Raw genomic sequence first — 21,460 nt, forward strand, 5'->3', positions numbered from 1 at the left:
CAAGGAGTTAGGGAGTGAAAATGCAAAAAAATACCTTTATTAACAAAATATGATAATATGAGCTATAAAGAACACATAGCCGCAAAGTTTTTCCCAATTTGGAAGCAGGGTTCCCTTTTTTTGTATGTAAGGATAAACTGTAAGTCAGATGTAACAAAAAAGATGGAACAAAAAGGGAGATTTTTAAGTACGTCTAAGCATGCAATTCTTTCATTAAAAGGTATCATGGAACATCCCTGTTCTGGTAGAATGATCCACATTAAAACATATGCAATGTGTGACACAAATTTTATAGTTTACCAATTAAAATGTGGCTAGGTGTATATAAGAGAAATAATACATTCAGTAAAAGAAAGGATTAAAGAACACAGAATTCATATACATATTTTTTTGCAGGAAATAAACATGAATTACCAGTAACAAGACATTTTAAGTTAAACAACAGTATAGCATCACAGTTTAAACAACAGGTGATAAATATGGTAGAACCAATGCCAATAGGGGAATAATTGCTACAAAAAGACAGTAACTAGACAGTTTGAATGAAAGTTAGAGTATAGACCCATTTTGGCATAAATACGATTTCATATGATCTAGAAAGATTTATGAAACATAATGACCTTGTAAGTTGTTTTCTATTATGTAGGAAGTATATAAGGTTAATGTTTAAAGTAGTGGTTAAAATGAAAGTACAATGCCATGTTTTGGAACACCATGGATAGGCCCCAGTGTGGCAGTTTGCAAGTTCTTTATGTGTTAAATATATACTGTATGTTGTACATTAAGGACTATGCCATCAAACTTGGCAAATGGGGACTACAAGTCACTTGTATACTATGGGAATTGTAGTTGTGAAATTCCATTCTGCAATATTTTGCAAAGGAAATGACATCACTAGAAGTGCGGTGTAAGGTTTAAAAATGATATACATTTCTGAATGTATCATACTTGAAAAATGGGAAGTACCCTAAAATTTGTGTGCATGAGCACTATAAAACAAATGCACATTATGCTAAGTGAGGACTAGCATTGGTTGCTACAATCAAGTTTATTATCTACAAAGTCCCCCATGTCTTTCTCCATTCATGATTTGCCCATCTTACTCCCATTAAGATCTGGGCCGGATTTACCTTTTTTGCCCCCCTAGGCCCAGATGCTGTGCTACCTGCAGAGAAGAGAGAACCGGCAATGTATCTGTCTAAGCCTGGCCACGCTCAGAGTGACATTATAATACTGTGTGCGCTGGACTGATACAAATCGGTTCCCTTTTCTCCAGACAAGATAAGGGGTCATATTTATGAGATTTAATAAAGCATGTGGTCATGTGTAGGGGTGGCATTGTGGAAATGGCAATCTTGAATATAAATTTACAGTACCATACTACACAGACAGCCAGTCATGTAGTTGTGCTGTGGCTGGCTGTTTTGGCTGACTGGACAGTTATATAGATGTTAAGGGTGCCTGCTTGCCACCCCTAAACATCTTGCCACCCTAGGCCTGGGCCTTTGTGGCCTTTCCAGAAATCCGACCCTGATTAAGAGTATAAATGGCCTCCATATTTTTAAATCCCAAATTTTCATTTATCAATGTTAAATCCACTTAGCTGCCCAGATAGCTGCCTAGACTGCTAGCTTGTCCAGATCCCCCTGCAAGGATTTTACAACTTGGATGAACTAAATTGTGCTGCAAAGTTTTATGTCATTAGCAAACACGGATACATTTCTTACTATGCCCTCCCCCAAGCCATTATTCAGCAAATCCAATAAGTGCACTCAATACAGAAGTTTGTAGCATATTATACTTATATTATATATTTTTGTAGTTTGGTTGTTCTTCAAGATCTGTATGTATGTCAACATCTTATTAGGCAATTTCCAGATTTTAACACAAATAGCTTAGTAACCAATCCATTTCACTGGCTATCACGTCTTGTGAAGGATGGGTATTTTCACTTGCAAAAGCAACAGTCATGTCCCAAGCATCCACAACGGCAACATTAAGACCTTGAAACATATTGGTTAGGATTGAATATTGCACATAGCCATGGAAATCATTCATCATTTCTATCTTGTCATCAATTTCACTGGTATTCTCCATTTTAACAACAACTTTGGTTTCAGGACTTCGTAAAAGTAGCTGTTCAATGGCCCGTCTTATATTAACGACCCTTCGGATGTAATGTTCTAAAGGAAATAAACGGAAGTGCATTCCTAGAGTAAATATGTAGACTGTATTTTGGTTACCACCAATGTGATCAATTTGATCAGGAATCGTATACTCCTCCTTAAATGTATGAAAAACAAGCATCATGAAAGGGTTTGTGTGTTTTCTCCATTCTATTTTTATATTTCTTTCCAAGTCCACAAATAAACGTGTCATTGGCCAGTTTTCATTATAAAGGTTAAATGCCTTAAGACCTAAAAAGAGAAAAATATAGTGGTCATTTAAGATGAGTAAATAAGTTATAAATTAAGTGTATTTGCTCAGTGAGGTTCTCCTTAGATAATATCAACATTTGTATTAAAATGTTTAAATCTGAATTGCAACAGTTTTTTTTATTTGTTTTGTTAAAATTAATTTGTTAAAACAGAACAAGAGTCACATTTGTCAGTGATGGGCCATGCGAAGAGTCATTTTATGTACACCAGATATTAAATGAATTAGACAGAAGGAACAAAAACTTTAGAATATGTTTCAGTTCCTTTGCTGTGTTCAGTGCTGCTCAAGGCTGATTCTGTCCTAGTTTAAAGGGTGGATCTATTTATTATAGTGATGAGCCATATCCTTGGATTGCAAGCAGATTAAGCAGAGGAGGAGGGTATTTGTTTGGAGACTATAAATAGATGACTATAAGCTTATTTATGGTGGTTGGATAAGCTATCCTTAACCTATGCTTCTGTCACCATTATCTCTTTTAGTACTAGTGAAACATCGCCAATGATTACTTAACAAGTTCAGTTTCTCTAGATTTACTTCTACTAGATACACCATAACCTGGATGAATTAAAACCTTCATAGTCATACCCTTTTCTGAAGCATTTCTAATTTGCTGGGGAAAAGATTCCTTCCTGACTCCAAGATGGCAATCGGACCAGCCCCTGGATCAACTTATAATAAGAACCAGCTTAACCCTGTATTCCCTCACTTGCTAAAAAGCCATCCACCACCCTTCTTGAAGCTATTTAATGTATTAGCCAGTATGACTGGTTCAGGGAGGGAATTCCACAACTTCGCAGCTCTCACTGTAAAAATCCCTTTCCAAATATTTAGACAAAACCTTCAAAATGGGTGCCATCATATCTGCTGAAATGACCTACTGGTAAATAAAGTGTTAATCCACAATAAATCTGAAACATGGGTTACCTTCCATTCTGCATGCACCTGCATTCCAATCACAGATATCTAAGCAGGGAACTAAAGTAACATGGCCCATGGTGGTGGGTAAGTAGCTTTGCACTTCTCTAGTCCCTATAGGAGTATGTGCAATTTGTGGCATTTGTCAGCTATGCATTTTGGTAAGGTGTCTGTTAGCAAGTGTAATTATGATTCATTAGAACTTATGCAAGGGGGATTTAGGTCACCATTAATTAGCATGAATCTGCAAGAATATTCCTGCAAACTTGAAAAAAGTTGTTAATTCATGAACATTGTGGCTGAATTGTACTTAACTGTACTTAATGGTTCTTAATTCATTAGTAGTCTAGTTAGTGTACATGAGTATAATTTAATATCATTTGTTAATTAACTTACTACTACTTACTTAACTTACTACTGACAATTAATATACAGGTATGGGACCTGTTATCTGAAATGCTTGGGACCTGGAGCTTTTTGGATAAGGAATCTTTTCGTAATTCAGAACTCCATACCTAAGTCTGCTAAAAAATAAATGAAACATTAAATAAGCTCAATGGGCTACTTTTGCCACCAGTATAAATTTATGCAACTTAATTAGGGCCAAGTACAAGGTACTGTTTAATTATTACAGAAAAAAAGGAATAATTTTTAAACAACTTAAATAAATACTCTTCCCACAATTTTAATTTTCTGCATAACAGGATACGGGATCCTATACCTGTATTTATATATGACTTGTTTCTAAACTTACTATTGACATGGTTATTGAGGTAAGTCATCCACTGAAACATTGTGGAATCTCCAGTCATATACACTATTTTTCCTTTCAAACATTCATTAATACTGTCCATGTTGCGATATCTTTTTATACTGCAATACCGGAGGTTCCACATATTCTGGTAGAAATAGCCACTGGGAAAAGTATAGTTCAATCCAGAGCTGCATTTCTTCTTTTCTTCCGTTATATTTCCTAACAAAATAAAATAAAAAACATATTGATAATAAAATAAATACAATTTGAATGACGTATTACTGCCTAACAGGAGGAGGTCTGGAAACACAGACCACTTTCTACCTCTTAAGCAACTTGGACACCGACAATTCTTATATAAAATGTACAATAATCCCACTTCCACTGTGCCCCCTTGGTCTCCAAAGTAGGTGGTCCAATCAATATTACAGAAAGAATATGATTTTTAATAGAATATTATTAACTATTATACCAGTTTATATTATGAATTTGTGTTTTTTTTAAATAATTTTTATATGCCTGCAGGGCAGTGGGTACTTAATCGCCGACAGAGTTGCCATCTGGTCATCTCCTGGGCTATACTATCCCTGCTCTGTGCTCCTGCTGACCAGTAATGTCATCAAGCTATCACTTGTGGGGAAGCAATCTACTTGACTAGGGGACTGGAGATCTCCCTTGGGGATGCTTTGAGCCCCAGAGAACTGCTGGGAAGCTGGTAGAAATCTGAAATTGGTGCCCAGCAGAACAAAGGCTCCACCAGAGGTTTATAAGGGCCAGAGCAAAACCTTTCCAGTGAAATCATCCAGAGAAGCACGGCAGAAGGTTAATGAGTAGAGCAGGGGCTTTATGTTACACAAAAAGTCTGATCAACTGCCTATCGAACTGCAAGACACCCAGGGAGTGACCAATGCTGCTGGTTAGGGTGCCAGCATTGCAGACTCTTGTAGTCTATTATTTCCAGTGAACCCATCCTAGCAAGAGAGCCACCACTGGTAGAGTTTTGCTTGTTTACCTGCTATGTGGGAGCAGATGCTTTGCCTAAGTAAAAAAGAACTTTGGGAAGATAGCACTGCCTGTGGGTTTTAAAAGGTTTTGGGAAGGGCTTTGTGCAAAAGATTTAACTGTGCCTTTAACTTGCCCATCTGGACTCTCCGTAGAGCCTGTTACTATTAATAAACTATTCTATACACAGTTCATTTAATGTAATAATAGTTAACTTGTATTACATTCTCCAATATTGTTTCTTCCCAACACATATTTTGAAAATGATATTGACACTATAAAAATTCACAGGAAAGTGTCAGTATTACTAAAGACTTGCAGCACCAAAATATTTCTTGCCCAAAGTCTCACAAAAAACCTATGTAGGTCAGACGTCAAGACCCGTTAAAACAAGGCTTAACGAACATAAATCTACTATAAGGAATTATAAACCTCCAATTCAGTCCCCCCAGGGAGCGATACAAACTACTAAAAAGAAGGAGATTGATAAGAAAAGGGAAACCCTGCTGGCTAAACATTTTTTTACACATGGCCACCAGGTGGCGTAGGTTAGGTGGCAGATCTTAGAAAAAATACAGGTACGACAGGGCCATGATAAAAAAAAAGCTGTTATCTCAAAGGGAGTGCTATTGGATTTGGCTCTTGCAATCTCGCCACCCAAAAGGGTTAAATGATGAATTTAACATGGCTTGCTTCCTATAAATATTACGTGTTTTTTTCATTTATGTTTTTATAGATAATGTTTCCTGGGTGCACATCAGGGATAGATATTCTTTTTCATCTTGTTGGGGTAAGATATACTGTTCCTTTGATCTGTACCTTTATGGATGTTGTTACATATGTTTTTATTCGATACTTAGCTGATTATTGATACTTTGTATTTTAGCTTCCTATGGGTTTTCTACGGTGATACACTGTTGCTATTCAGCTATAATTCTGGATGTAGATCAGAGAGAAAATGAGAAAATGTGATCACATTTGTATGTACAAAAATTGTTTTTAATGTATATTCATGCACTTTATGAGATGGACTATTCACTGACGTTTAATGTACACTATATATGATGCTCTGCACTTTTTTTAAAAAAACCAGGTTACTGTTGTCAATTAAGTATTTATTCAATTACCAATTAACTTGGGGATGTGGTTACTGCATCTGTATAAATTTCACTTGCCTTCACTGATTTGTATGCTTAATAAAGGGGTCACATTGCCCCGAAACGTTGCACCTCCGCAATAAACTTTTAAGGGTTATACCCTTGTTTGTAGTCCTGAGTGCCATTCGCTTTTTTTTTTTTTTTTTTTGTAGCTACAGTGTTTTTGGAGGGTGCCGATCCCTTCAGCAGTGTGCACCGGACAAAAATCTTTTGGAGTGTTAGGGTGTGCGGATAAGGTCTCTGTGATCCAAAGTCTCACAAAGCCATTGCCAGCTCAGTGATACTTACTGTACCTGAGCCAACTCTCCAACACAGCTAAAGGCTCCTCTACAGTCATACTGGGGTGGAGGTGGCGCAAAAGTTCTGGCTAAAGTTATGTTTTCATTTGTAATTAGCCTGTAGGAGTATTGCGCCGTCCCCAGTCCAGTGTGATTGTTGCAACTGCAGATGAGCATGTCTGAGGGCTGGCTCAGAAAAGTATTGCTGGCTTGGGGGGTTGCTTTGGGGGAACTTTTGGGCAGAAATATTTTGGTCCTGCAATTCTTTAATAATACTGACACATTCCTATGGATTTTTATAGGAACATGTCAGTATCTCTTTAAAGAGCTTCTTTGTATTCTATGTAATCTCCAGCTGTATTCAGGAAAACATGGGAAGAGGAAAGTACAAACAAATTTTATCACTTGTGCTTATTACACAGTGGAGCGGAAAGTCACAACTTATTTGCAGCATGGATTCTAGCGAATTGAAAAAAAAATAATACGCGTCATTTTTTTGACAACAATTTTTTTCCATGCGTGACAATTTTTTTGACACGCATCATTTTCGGTGTTTCGCTATTTTCTGGCCGTTTCGCAAATCTTTTAAAAGATTCGCAAATTTTTCGGCAAAGTGAAATGGGAGAGCTTCACTCATCAATAGTCATAAGCAGAAGACCAAAGCATCATAACCTGCTTAGAGTTTCATACAGAACAAGCAAGTAAGATTGTGAATGGCTAGATTGTGTGCATAATAGTAAATAGGCAGTGACAGGAACAAAAATGCCTTGTTATTCTTTATTCTTGCCTTTAGTGCCCCTGTACATGATCTTCACAACTTCTTTACATTTAACCTCTGTGAACTGAAAGTGAAGCCACATAATTAAAGGAATTTTGTCATGAATTTTATGGTGCACTTTTTATTTCTAAATTACACTGTTTATATAGCAAAAAAATCACTCTACAATTTAAAATGTTATTCTTAAACAAACAAATGTTTGTTGTATTTTTTTTTAGTTGTAATATTGGTGTGTAGGCAGCCATCTCTGTGCATTGTGCCTGAGTCTGAGCTTTCAGAAGCAGCCAGCGCTACACAACAGAACTACTTTCAGATAACCTATTGTTTCTCCTATGTAACTGGAGGAGTCCCAATCTGTTTGCGCTTTTGAAAAACAGATTTCAATGCAGGATTCTGCTGGAGAAGCTTTGTTAAATGCACATTTCCATGACAGTATTCTGTAATCTAACTAAGGGTGGCCAAAGTGCTGTATAAATGTTTAATGCTTCCAGCTCTAATCACAGTTAGAAGGAACAGGGAGCTAGGTAGGGGTGGCCCAAGCTGACCCAGGCACCCTAAGCAGTTCGGTCAGCAACCTCGCCCCTGCACCTTCCCCCCCCTCAAGTGTGTGCGCATGCACAGTTCCATCAAGCATGGGGCAGGGGGGAGTCATTGCTCCCACCACGTAATGACAACCGGTGGGGGCAATGAGAAGGGAGCGCGGGCTGGGGGTAGACAGGAGAGGTTCCTGTCTGGCGTCCCCCAATCGTTGCTCCCTAGGCAGGTGCCTCCTCTGCCTACCCCTAGTTCCGGCCCTGAAGCTGGGAGTACACACTGACCATTAAGAGCTCATAAAAATGTTTTAATTATTATTGACCTGTGCTGGTTTAGTATTTAATCTCTGATATTGTTAGACTACAGCTCCCAGCTTTAACCCTTAATAATAATAAACAGGGGGCAGGGTGCACACAGAGCAGGCAGATTCCTATGGGCCTCTCAGAAATGGAGAAAAGCTTTTCTGAGTAGTGTTGCTTCAAACATCTAGCACTAAACTGCAAGAATATAGCTTCCTGGATGTGTTGATTAACTCATGATAATATATTGGAATATGCTGGGAGTTATAAGCCAGTAATATATTGAAAGAGAATTTAAAAGGTCTGGCTATCACTCAGCCAGAGTGTAAAGGACTTAATGCATTTGGGTGGTATGCATAATGAATGAATGGCTGCATTATACTGTTTTTCTGTGATTATAATCTTTGTCATATATTATTACTTTTGTAAACATGCCTCTATGCATTATGGGGTGCCGTTTGTCCAAAGTACATTTTGTCTACAAAAATACATTCTGTATACAAAGGACAATCCCCAGTACACAGAATGAATGTGTGGCCATATACACTGGTAACAAATATACAAAAGATATATTTCTGTGAAAATAATCAATTTGCACAAAAGGATATAATTATATTACAAACTCAATTCTGTAAATTTTAACAAGCATTCTGTCTCACAGAACTGACTAGCATATTCCAAGCTAGATATTCATGACAAAATAGATGCTTGTGACAAAAAGGAAGATTCTATAGCATAGAATTAATTCTATCAACAAAATGTGAATTCTCAGTTCCACAAAACTGATAAAATATCCATTCTGTGAAACAACACTGTCAGTCAAATTACTGAACCAATAAGTAGCAAGTATATTCATTATCTAATAACATGCAAGTTTTAATTGAAGCCCATTTACTGGTATTTCTTCCCACTGTTTGAATTGTTTCTATAAACCACTCCTGTGGGTGCCTCTCAGTGTAGTACAATATACCAAACAAATATTTATGGTAGCAGTGTAACTCAGTATATGTGAGACACTTATAAATACACCAGTGAGTAGAGCACAAACCCATATAACATAAGCTCCTCCCTCCAAGGATACAGGTATGGGACCTGTTATCCAGAATGCTCGGGACCTGGGGTTTTCCGGGTAAGGGATCTTTCCATAATTTGGATCTCCATAACTTAAGTCTGTTAAAAATCATTCAAATATTGAATAAACCCAATAGGCTTGTTTTGCCTCTGATAAGGATTAATTATATCTTAGTTGGGATCAAGTACAAGGTACTGTTTTATTATTACAGAGAAAAAAGAAATAATTTTTAAAATTAGAATTATTTGCTTATAATGGAGTCTATGGGAGATGGGCTTTCCATAATTCGGCACTTTCTGGATAACAGGTTTCCAGATAAGGGATCCCATACCTGTACCAGCTGATTCATATCTTTACACTGCAATATGAAGTTGCACAAGTTTGCATAATTCCCCCACTGTAGTAGTGACCCTAATAAGCTTTGTAGATGATTGTTAGGCTCCAATGTCTTTCCTCCTCCTAGCCGTAATATTGCACCAGTTAGCTGATAGCGCTCTCTTAATAATGTGCTTAGCTATAGTTCAACTACTACATAATACGCATAGCCATGTGATTCAGCCACTTCAGAATTTGATGCAGACAGGCTGCTTGTATAGTATTATGTGTAGGCCTTATGAGCAGTATCCTAGTTAGCTGTAGTTCAACTACAACATATATGAGTACTATGTGCAAACAAAAGGGATCAGTTACATATTGGTACTTCAGGAGAATCATCATTTATTTATATGATGTATTATGTGTGTGCATGGTGATGGACTGGGGTGTCCAGGATTCACCAGGGCTGCCACCCCAAGAACCCCTCACCTCAGTTGCCAACTTCTCCACCGCTGCCAGCCTTCACCCCCACCCTGTGTGTAATGCACACTGCACACTCCTTGCAGCCGCTATTGGGGTTGGGAGTTGTGTGCCCAAAGTGGGGCCCACTGGATTTTTACCCTGTGGCTACATAATGTAGTAGTTGAGCTATAAGCACATTATTAAGAGGCTGCTGTAAGCTAACTAGTACAATATTACATAATAATAGAAGGAAGCCAAACATTGCAGTCTAACAATCATCTACAAATTTTTTTAGAGTCACTACTACGGGAGGGAAATTGTAAAGTTATGAAATTTCATGTTGTAGTGTAATGATGTGAATCAGCTGGTATCCTTGGAGGGAGGAGCTTAAGTTAGATGGTTTATACCAGGGGTGGCCAAGATGTCGATCGTGGCCCACTATTAATGTTTTTTGTTTTGTTTTCCTTAAAGCTCATTATCAGGAACAAAAGGCCTAGAAACATCATAACATCAGTGCTGTGGCGCAGCATCAGTACAGCACTATATTTCTCATCCATTTGAAAGACCTTCTGGTTAGAAACCTATAACACAGCAGACATTAGAGGGCGCCTTCTATAGCAGGCCAGACAGTATCCTCAGCACTAGGGATAATGTAGCCTTGTGGGGCAGAGCTGGCAGCTTTTCATACTGTCACACAAAGCCAACAAACAAATGTGTGTGTGTGTGTGAACACTTTACAGACAAAAACAGTGGAAAGACTAGTAAATTGACTCCAGTTAAAACCTGCATATTATTGGATAATGAGTATTCTTGTTTCTTATTGGTTCAGGAATTTGATTGACAGTGTTGTTTCACAGAATCGATATTTTATCAGTTTTGTGGAACTGAGTATTCATTTTGTTGATAGAATGTATTCTGTGTTATAGAATCTTTCTGTCATATGCATCTATTTTGTCATGAAAATCTAGTTGGAATATGCTATTCAGTTACACCATTATATAATTTGTCGAAGTTTTGTTTTGCATTATTCATTCTGTAAGTAACTGTACACATAACTGTTTTTTTATATGGATGTTTTACATTTGTGAGACAGAATTCTTGTTAAAATTTACAGAATGGAGTTTGTAATATAATAATATCCTTTTGTGCATAAAATTGATTTTGTTCTCTTGTTCTTCTTCACTAGAAATATATCTTTTGAATATTTTTTTACCAGTTTTTAAATCCACACTTTAATTATGTCTACTGGGGATTGCTTTTTGTATATAGAATGTATTTTTATAGACAAAATGTACTTTGGACAAATGGCACCCCATAATGCATAGGTATTGTTATATGTGTGTGCATGGAAGTTCTAAATTGTTTTACTATTGACCTAAACTCTATTAGTACTCAGTACTGTAGTTCACCTTTAAATTAACTTTTAATATGATGTAGAAGGTGATATTTGCAATTAGTATTCCTTTTTTGTTGTTTTTGAATTAATTTTGTTCAGCAGCTCTCTGGTTACTGTGGTCCTGTTTACCCTAGCAACCAAGCAGTGGTGTGAATAAAAGACAAGAATATGAATAGAGTATGACCTAAATAGAAAGATAAGAAATAAAAACAAACAATAACAATAAAACTATAGCCTCAAAAAACAATAGCTTTTTGGTTCTTAGGGTCAATGAATCCCCTCTGAATAAGGCAGAACAGAAAGACATATAATTTAAAAACTATTAAAAAAAAGACCAATTACAAAAATTGATAAGAATAGGCCATTTTAGAACATATTAAAAGTATGTCAATAATGAACCTCTATTATTTTTACTGGAAGTCTCAGGAAAATTGTTCTTTTTTTGGTAGGAAAGAACAAGTTATTTTATTTAACCTTAGTCTCATTCCAAAAATAATACTTACCATTACAAAGAGAAACAGAAATTTTCTCAAAATTTTTCGGGATTTCAACACGGATATTAGATCTTGAAAAAAGAGAGACACCACAGCTTTAAATTATTTGCTGTAACTTATCATTTGGGGCAGTAGGAATTACATACAGGTACAGAAACACTGAACTGCTTGGGTGACCAAAGACAGGAGTAGTCATTTCCATTACATTTTACAGCTCAGCCATTTGGGAGTTTTAACCTTGAAAGCAAGCAAATTGCAGATAAAACTCAGTCCCTGCATAAAATGTATAATGAAGCAGTAAAAAAGAGTAGAACTGGCCAGACCAGGGATGACTTGACATAGTTGGCCAGCTTGAAGTATATTGAAATGTATGGACAAACAATCCCTGTTTTGTTTAAAGGGGAGGGTATTTCTTAGTAGCTTAATGTACAGAATGTCTTAATGTGTTTTATATATTGATACTGTGTGAGTGCAGAGGACCTCGTTTGTCTGCATATGAATTTTGTGGTCCCAGCCTTATTGCACCCCTACCTATTGGTTTAACATTTAGTTGGGAGCACAACTCTCCCTTTATTGCTACATTCACAATAGCTGCCACTGCAGCTTGGTAGTAGTAGTAGCAGCAGTAAAAAGGTAGATACTAAGAGCTAATTATTATATGGCAAATCTATTCTGTATGGTGATTTCATGAATTCCAAACTGTGCCTGTTTGTGCACCTTCTACCACAAAGAAGTTAATTAAATCTGACCTAGAATGTTACTTGTTTACTACTCTGGAAGAAGACCTTTGGAATTCAATTTTCTTTACATAGATAGATCATAGTTATAGGAAATAAAATATATAACAAAACCAATTTCAGAACCTTTCAGCTGCTAAGCCGAACAATGTTAATTGGTTGCAAATCCAGGTAAAAGTCATGTTCTGACATTACTATGATTTGAATTTACTAAATTATTAAAGAAAAGGTCAATTTGCATAAATATAGAATTTTCAATTGCAACTGCTAGTCTTTTGAAACAAAGACTTGGCAAATGCCATCCATGGTCACTCTTACCTCTGCAAGAGTCCTGTCTAAAAAGAAGTTATGGCTAGAATAGTAGGGATCAAGTACTGTAACCAATCATTTACTGAGAGCACTGTAAGGCACACATTTTAAAAACAGGTTAGTCATTGCATCTAAACTGGATGATGAGAATACAATCTTAATTAGTAGTGCTGAGAGACAGTCTTATATGTATTATTTTATGCCATCACAGTTTCTCTGGCTTAAGAAAGGGCAACAACAAAATCAACTTTATTTTGTTGAGTATTACTTGGAACATGAAAAAAGAATCAAAATCATAAAGTTATAGATTTAAAAATGTATCCTTGTTTTTTTCATTTGCAGATAGTACTTGTTCCTTTTCTTAAAGATGCCACAGGAGTAAATGACAACAATTATTTGTTTAAGGTCAATTTAAATTATTTCTAATGTCATTACTATAGTGTTCTAGAATATACCGTGTCCATAAACCTACTTAATAAGATAACACAAGAAAAATATATAGTTTTATATATATTTGATGTTTGATCTAGATGCTATCATGACATGGGAAAACTGGGTCTTTGCTCTGTTAGGTAATAAAGCAATCTATAATTAGAAATATAAAATATTCTACCTACATTCTTGAGAAAATGACAATTTTATAGCTAAACATCATGAATGCTAGACAGATAATATGCATTGTAACTACAGAGCAGGGAAGCAGTAGGTAACAAGTAATTAGTAGTTAATCTTGGCATACAACTCCACCAGAGTATAAAAATCTAAAATAACCTTAAACAAAGCCACCAGGAGAGAGCAAAATGCAGTGCTTGCTTATCACCATATGCTGTGGTTTCTACTCAGGGGCGTTTGGGCCCCTCTTGGCTCCTGGATGCCGCCCCCCCCCCCCGTTCCCCAGCGCTTACCTCTCCAGCGCTTACCTCTCCAGCGCAGGAGTGGGTCCGGGGGCGGTCTTATCGCTAGTGCTCTTAAAGTTACCAGGAGCGGCTTTTTGTAACTGGGGCGCTTCTGCCGCCTGAGGCGAGTTTCTCAACTCGCCTCATGGCAGAAGCGCCCCTGTTTCTACTCTTTCTTTGTTAAAGTTATTTAACAGCAAACATGTTTTACAGTACTGGGTATTTCCACAGACAGTGTTATAACATTACAATTAGTGGTTCATTAAATTCAAATGTAAAAATTCACTTAATGAGACAGAACCATCTGGGACTACTACATTTAGTTTAACATGTGGATCCAGATGTAAAATTCTACTTAACTTTAGTTTGTGTTTGTCTCAAAAATATGTTCAGTATACAGGGTGAAGTAAAAAATGGCTCTAGCCCTTAAACATTTAGAAATAGCACAGAAGTTTACTTACAATATTCTGTATGCACTAGACCAGTTAAGGGTGAATGCTATCTGTTTTCTGTGGGACAGAGGGACATTTTTTCCATGTATGTGCATAACCACGTCATGTTTGAAATACGAATGCCTTCAAATGGGGCATAAAATACTAATTAGTTACTTTTGAGCTGGATGTATGACTTACCTGTTTAACAGATATTTTTCAGCTTCGCTTAGATACGAGTGAGATTTTACAAAAACACTCATCATTTGCCTCAGGGACCCACATGGAATATTCACAGGTTTTTCACAATAAAAATGTTCCTCTTCTTTGAGATTAGAATATTCACATAATTCATGTGTTTGATTTAGGTCAAATCCACACTTTACCTTTGCCTCATTGCCTTTGTATACAAAGCTTCCTGTGTAGGCTACATAGCCATGGCCTTTGTTTCTCCCTTGCCATAATGCTGAAGTTAATTCACTGGGATGGACCATAAGGATTGAAAATTGCACTGTGCCCTGCCAGAAAAGAGTATAATGTATGTGATAGCTGCCATTTCTTAGATCTTCTACTCTCCCCGATGCACTGGCTTTAACATCAGGAGAGTATATTCTTGCTGTCATGAAGTCTCCTCCATAGGTCTTCCTTTTGCCCAAGTGATCAAACATATCAACTTGGACGGTTAAGGAATCTCCAACACAGTACTTATCTTTAGGATTTATAATGGTGGCTTTGCTGTTCTTAGCACTGGTTGTGTTATTAAAATGAGTGAAGCTGATCTTTGGAATTGAGCTGTTTACTTTATTGAAGATTTTCTTTACTTCCTTTTGAAGTTCTGTCTCTTCTTTTGTCATCTTATCACAGTCTGACTTCAGATATATAATTGTGGGGCTCTAATAATGAAATTTACAAAAGCATGGTAAGGATAAAACAGTTGCCCGTACCTACTGATACACATTTCATGCACATGTAATTGAAGAACTAACTCTAGAATTAAGAAATATTTTACATAAATGATAAAAAAAAAGTTTCACAGTCATGTCAAAACAGTAGTTACAGAGCTCCTTTAAAGTGATACTGACCGGTCACTGTTGAATTTGTACTAATGCAAAATTGCCCTCCACAAAAATAGATAGTACTTGAGTGTGGTACTTTGTCAAAATAGTTGTATTTTTGTTATAGTCTCAGACTGCTTTCAGAGTACTTTAGGTGGCATCTGGTGCTCAGTGAGCAGCTGGGTCTTGGGATTGCATTTTTGCATTAGTTTAATACTAACCTGTCAGAAAGAACCTTCATGAAAGATACCACATAAAAACATGATGTACCCCAGGAGACAAACCTATGTCAGTGAGAACATCCAGTCAGGGGGATAGTATTATTCAGAGTAAGTCCACAATCCATATGGAGTAAATAAAATGTCCAGTACACTGCATATTTCATAAGGCTGGTAATCTAGTATTAATGTCAAGACTTTTGGTGATTAACTTTGCTTCCCCATCCAAGAACAAGACAGCAGTAGTGGGATGACAAGCTATGCATATGTGATACTAATCTGAATATTAGCAAGGGTAATTTTTTTGTTGTTATGCAAAATATAATGTAATGGAGTAAAGTTGACTGTGGGTAATGTGGCACACCCACCATAACTGATGTCCACCAATTCAATAGCAATGGAAGAAAAGTGCCAAAAGTGGATGCAAAATGTACAAGTGTTTTGCACTTTACACCTTATCTCTAGCTTATACACCATAAATGTAGTGAGCACAAAGAGTTGCAGACCTTTAGTATATAAAACATTGATTTCTAACACTGAATATGTTCAGGAGGTAGGCAAAATTTAGGTGTCCCCTATCCCTTCATCTAAAGTTACAGTAGGTCAAGAGTGTCAAGAGTTGCTGGGTACAGCAGAGCCCTGTACTTAATACATAAGTGCAGGGCTACTTGCATTCAACAGCATTGCACTGCCATGTCTTATAATCTAACATGAGGTCCAGAGTGCAGCAAAGCTCTGTACACAAGTTCTTAGTATATGAGTGATTTTATACCCCTTTGCGTGCATGCACCTGTGCCTGGCGCTTTAATAAATGAGTCCTACAATGTTTTAATTCTATGTGTAGTCAGAACAATTTGATACAGACAAATACTTATTTTAATAGCAATTACATCATATGACTATCATACATTTTCAAAATATAAACAATAAAAGTATCAATACTCAAGCAAAGTGAAAAATCTCGGATTCTTAGAAAAATTTATTCTTTAAAATAGTCAACCTTTGTTTTGATAAGAGCTTCCCTGGGAAACAGATACAATTAGACAAAGTGGGTTACACAGTAGAAAGACAACAATGAAAAACATATTATCCAATTTTGTGTGAAGGTTAAACATTATTTAAGTGCCAAGGGTGATCAGAAACCTGTTATCCAGAAAGCCCTGGAAAACCATACATGTAAAAATCTTATCCCATAGTAATCAGTTTACATTTTTTTTTATGTGATTTTCTATTTCTCTGTTATAGAAACAGTGCATTAAAAGTAGTGAAAAAAACTAAGCTAGCATAAATCACTGTTAATAACAGTCCAATAGTTTTTTCCATGTTCAATGTTTAAAGGAGAAGGAAAGGCTAGTAAAGAGTTAATCTCAAGCTGCAGGCATACCTTCAGTTGTCTCAATAGTGCCCTTAAGTCTCCCCATATTTCACCTGTTTAGAAGATCAGAAGCCAAACAGGAAAAAAAAACGCTGAGCTGGGTAGAGAAGATTCCCATAATGCAACGCTCCTCCCCAGACTTGGCGACTTGGACTGTAGGCAGGGCATGCACACAAGCAGGAGCGTCTGGTTGCCATGGCGACTGAGCCACAGGAGAGCGAGGAGCGTTGTGATGGGGGGGGGGTGGTGCTTCTGGGATCCCTGCTATTCAACCCCTGCTCTTTAACCCCTTCCTTGCCACTTGTATTGCCTGTGGTAGGAGATTTTAATCCAAGCCTCCTGCTAAATTCAGTGACATGCACACAGATGGCAGGTGCGGGGATCAGAGGGGGGGGAGAGCCGGGGGGGGCAGATGCAGGAATCGGAGGGGGGGGGTTGTGTAAGGCGGCAGGCGGCTGCTGAGGCAATCGGGGGGGTTGGTGAGCCGGCAGCTAATGCAATTGGAGGGGGGGGGGTTTTGTGAGGCGGCAGGCAGCTGCTGAGGCGATCGGATGGGGGGTTGGTTGAGCAGCTGATGTGATTGGAGGGGGGTGAGGCGGCAGGCAGCTGCAGAGGCAATCGGAGGGGGGGGTTGTGTGAGGCGGCAGGCAGCCGCTGAGGCGATTGTGGGGGATGGGGGGTGGGATTGGTGAACAGCAGCTGATTTGATTGGAGGGGCTGGTTTGTGAGCCGGCTGGCTTGTGCTTTTCAGCCCATACAGACATACTGGACAAGATGGCGGCGCCGTTCACTGAAACAAGTATGTAGGTTCTAGTATGTGTATCTCTGTAAATCTTTCATTAGGCAAACCAGAAATATAGCGTTTTTACACAGCAATAGTAGTACTATTTAATAGTGTGCTTAATAGATTTTGACTTTCCTTGTCCTTTAAATGATAATTGCTGTAGTGAGCAATGACAGACAGTTGCAGGAAGGACCAGCAATCTAATGTCCCGTATTATAGTGGGTTTAGGCGGGGGGGTTTAGGGAGTTTAGGGAGATGTGTATCTCTTTGATCAACATGGGTTTAATGAACAGAGCCTTTGCTGAACATAGTTTTAATCTTACTAAGAATATTTCCCAAATCCTGTAAGTTGAAAACTTCCTCGTTTGATGGTCTCAATAACTACTTCTGATAGTCCTACACATTCTATCTTCTGCTAAACAATGCTAAAGCTGATGGCTCTGAGTGATAAAGAGCTCCCTGCAGAAGAGGTCTGTATTCCAAGGCAAGGCCAAGGATCCTCTCTCCAAAGTCTCAAAAGAAAAATAAATAAAGGACAGTGAGGCCAATGTTGAGTATGACAATTGCTTACACTTGCTTACACTTCCTCCACTGCTAGCAAAGAAAGTACTAAGGGGAAGAACATACACCAGGCAAAAATGTTAGTTCTGTCAGAGAATTCACTGATGTTGGTTGGGGGTGTCACGGGAGGTACCGTGATCTAATCAATGACTGCTCACCAGCAACCACGATTGCAAGAGAAATAACTTCTTTATTTCATAGAGAAACTCCTAACTGAAAGCTTCAACTGGCAAGTCCCCAGTCACCAGCTTCTTCTCTTGAGCTCCTCAGATTGGCCAGTGAATACAGTTGAGCTCCATTGGCTGTTGGAATTCACAGACCCCCTTCACTGTGAGGATAGGCACCGTGACAAAATGCCGTATCTATCTACCTTGTACTGACTGTAACCAAAGTAAAACTATATAAATAAACAGTCAGTCCCCGCTTATTGCTTCCTCACATTGGGGAGTCCACTGTACAGTCGTCCCTCTCCTCCGACTGATTAGATCTGTAAGGGGTTTAACAATAGAGCTATAGTTGGGTATGAATTTCCTATAGTAATTTGCAGTCCCTTAGAATGCCTGCACCTGTTTCTGTGTACGGGGAGTTAGCAGGATCTGGACGTAGTCGCCCTCCCCCCACATAATGTCGTAGATAAGGCATCTCCGCCATGGCAAACTGGCACTTGTCTGGGCGTAGTGTAAGGACAGCCTTCTGGATCCTCTCTAAAACTTGCTGTAAGTGGTGAAGATGTTCCTCCCAAGTGTTACTGTAGACAGCAATGTCATCCAGGTAAGCCTGGGCAAAGTTTTGAATCGAATACTCCCATCTTTTTTAGGCACCAACACTACAGGGGCAGCCCATGGGCTATGTGAGGGTACAATAACACCATTTCCAGTATTGTATCTAGCTCTTTGCGTATGGTGACCCGTACTGATTCAGGTGATAGGCCTGTCAGCGAATTGGAGGGTGATCCCCAGTAAGAACTTTGTGTTTTGTTAGCTTAGTGTAACCTGGGATAGACGAGAATAGGTATTTGTATCTTTGCAAGAGTTCTTGCAGTTGCTCCTTTTGGGAGGGCTGCATATGGCTTAAACCATTCCACCTCTATCATAATAGGGTTTCATCATGTTGAAATGTACAGTTCATAAGGACCATCCCAGGCAGCTTGCAGTTTGTCCTTACGGAATGGCAGTAGAAGGAGAACTTGATCTAGAAATATCTTCACGGGCATTACGGTCATACCAAGCCTTCTGCAGTTGCTGAGCTGTGGAGAGATTTTGATGGGCCCGACGGGTCATCTGGTCTAGCTTTTCTCGGAATTTAAGTACATGTTATAACTGGTTCCCCATTTGCTTGGTTTTCCCCTTCCCAGTACTCTTTTAGCAGGTCTAGAGGACCACGGACTCGTTGCCCATACAGCAGTTCAAAGGGTGAACCTTTCACACAGTCCGTTGGTTTGGGTATGATAAGGATGATGACTGCAGAATCTGGGATATTAACTGAGGGCCTTGGTCAGATAATATCTTTCTTGGGAATCCAACTCTAGAAAAAATCTGAATGAGGGCATCAGCCACTGACACAGTATCAGTTTGCTTGAGAGCAATGGCCTCTGGGTAACGGGTGGCATAGTCCACTACAGTTAATATGTACTGTTTCCCTGTTCAGCTGGGCTTTGCTAATGGTCCAACCAAATCTACAGCCACCCTCCGAAATGGCTCCTCTATGATAGGGAGGGGCTGCAAGGGTTGACACTGCATTTCTCCAGCTCTCCCAATTCTTTGGCAACTATCACAGGAACGGCAAGCGTGTTCTACATCCTGAGAAATGCCTGGCCAATAGAAGTTTTTTGTTAACCTGTGTCGGGTTCGTTTCATTCCTTGGTGTCCAGGTAGGGGAATTTCATGAGCTAAATGCAATAACTGCAGGCAATATGGCTGGGAAATTACTAATTGTCGAGTGCCAGTCCATGGTTGCCCCGGAGGTGCCTTGGTGACCCTATAATAACTGTCTTGCTCAAACACACTCCTGTCACCCCTGTGATCATCTAGTTTCCGAACCCTTTTTCTGATTGCCAGCAGGCTTGGGTCAGTTTCTTGGGCTTCCCTAAAAGCAGGCAGTTGTTTGTCATTTAAAGGTTTACAAAGGTCTGTTAGGTTAGTGTCTCTGGTAACCAGTTCTGATGTGTTGCTAGCTGTCAGTTCTGAAGTTGTTGAGGATACGCATGACATATCTCTTCCTGTGAGACTGCAGTGAATGTTGCCAATATCATTGCCCACCTATACTGGAGCGGAAAGATGATCAAGGACCCCAACTGTATGTTGTATAGGTCCATTACCCACATCCAAACTGACTTGAGCCACTGGAATCTCCTTCTTGGTTCCTCCAGGTAGAAGAATATGAGCAGACTGTCCTGGGAGGACATCCGAGGCAGAGCTTCCACGTGAGGTTCCACTAGGGCAATTGAACATCACTGAGATGAAATGTGTCAGGAACTGTGGGGAATTGAACCCTGGACTTTGTGCCGAGCTGCAGGTGCACTTGCTTGCTAAGCCACAGGAGGCTCTTTGAGCTACATGGGATCTGTTGCCCTTCTGCATTTCTACCAGTTTCCCTTCAGTCGCAACCTATATTGTTCATCACATGTGTGGCTGCTTTAATATTCACCAGCCTATATAAACCCTCTCTGGGCAACACACAGTTGCTCGATCATCATCGCTGCTGAGCCTGGTCCTGCCACATTCCAATGAACTCCCAGAAGGACATACTCCTTTTGCTTGGGTAGAGATACCCCATGGGTGTGTTGTTGTACTGCTTGAATGGCCTTTCATTGAGCAGCAGTTAACTCCCATCTGAGAGCAGTAACTGGGCATACTACTGGGTTAATAGAGGTTCTGGGTGGTTTTGGACAGTGTGCTATAAGATGTGCAGAAGGTTGTTGTGGTGTTGGCCAGATAAGCAATAGAGATGAAGAACCTGCCTGTGGTTTTGTTCCAGGACAGGCCCCAACAGATGACAGAACTGTGGAAGGCATATTACCTCTGCCACGGCGAGTTTGAGCCTGTCCTTCTAAGCACTTGTCAGCCAGCCGAACTGCTTCCTCTAAAGTTTTCGGGAAATGATCCCATATCCACCACCTGATTTCTGGTGAACATTTTTTATCCTGTATTGTCTGAACTTGACTTGTGTTAACCCATTGGTCAAAGGCTCTCCGCAATCG

General features: G+C 38.9%; 1 protein-coding gene across 1 annotated transcript in view; it reads right to left on the bottom strand.

The window, feature by feature from the left end:
- Positions 1-7: 7 nt before the first annotated feature.
- Positions 8-21,460, bottom strand: part of LOC100487011 (NXPE family member 4) — a 34,779-nt gene continuing 13,326 nt past the window's right edge. The window contains exons 3-6 of the mRNA XM_002940452.5: positions 14,470-15,161; positions 11,905-11,966; positions 4,109-4,327; positions 8-2,417 (exon numbers count right to left, since the gene is read on the bottom strand). Coding sequence (XP_002940498.2) covers positions 1,882-2,417; positions 4,109-4,327; positions 11,905-11,966; positions 14,470-15,161 — 1,509 coding nt within the window. The 3' untranslated portion in view covers positions 8-1,881. The remainder of the gene's footprint in view (positions 2,418-4,108; positions 4,328-11,904; positions 11,967-14,469; positions 15,162-21,460) is intronic.

The sequence above is a fragment of the Xenopus tropicalis genome, chromosome 7 (assembly GCF_000004195.4).
Source record: "Xenopus tropicalis strain Nigerian chromosome 7, UCB_Xtro_10.0, whole genome shotgun sequence".
NCBI classification, from domain to species: domain Eukaryota; kingdom Metazoa; phylum Chordata; class Amphibia; order Anura; family Pipidae; genus Xenopus; species Xenopus tropicalis.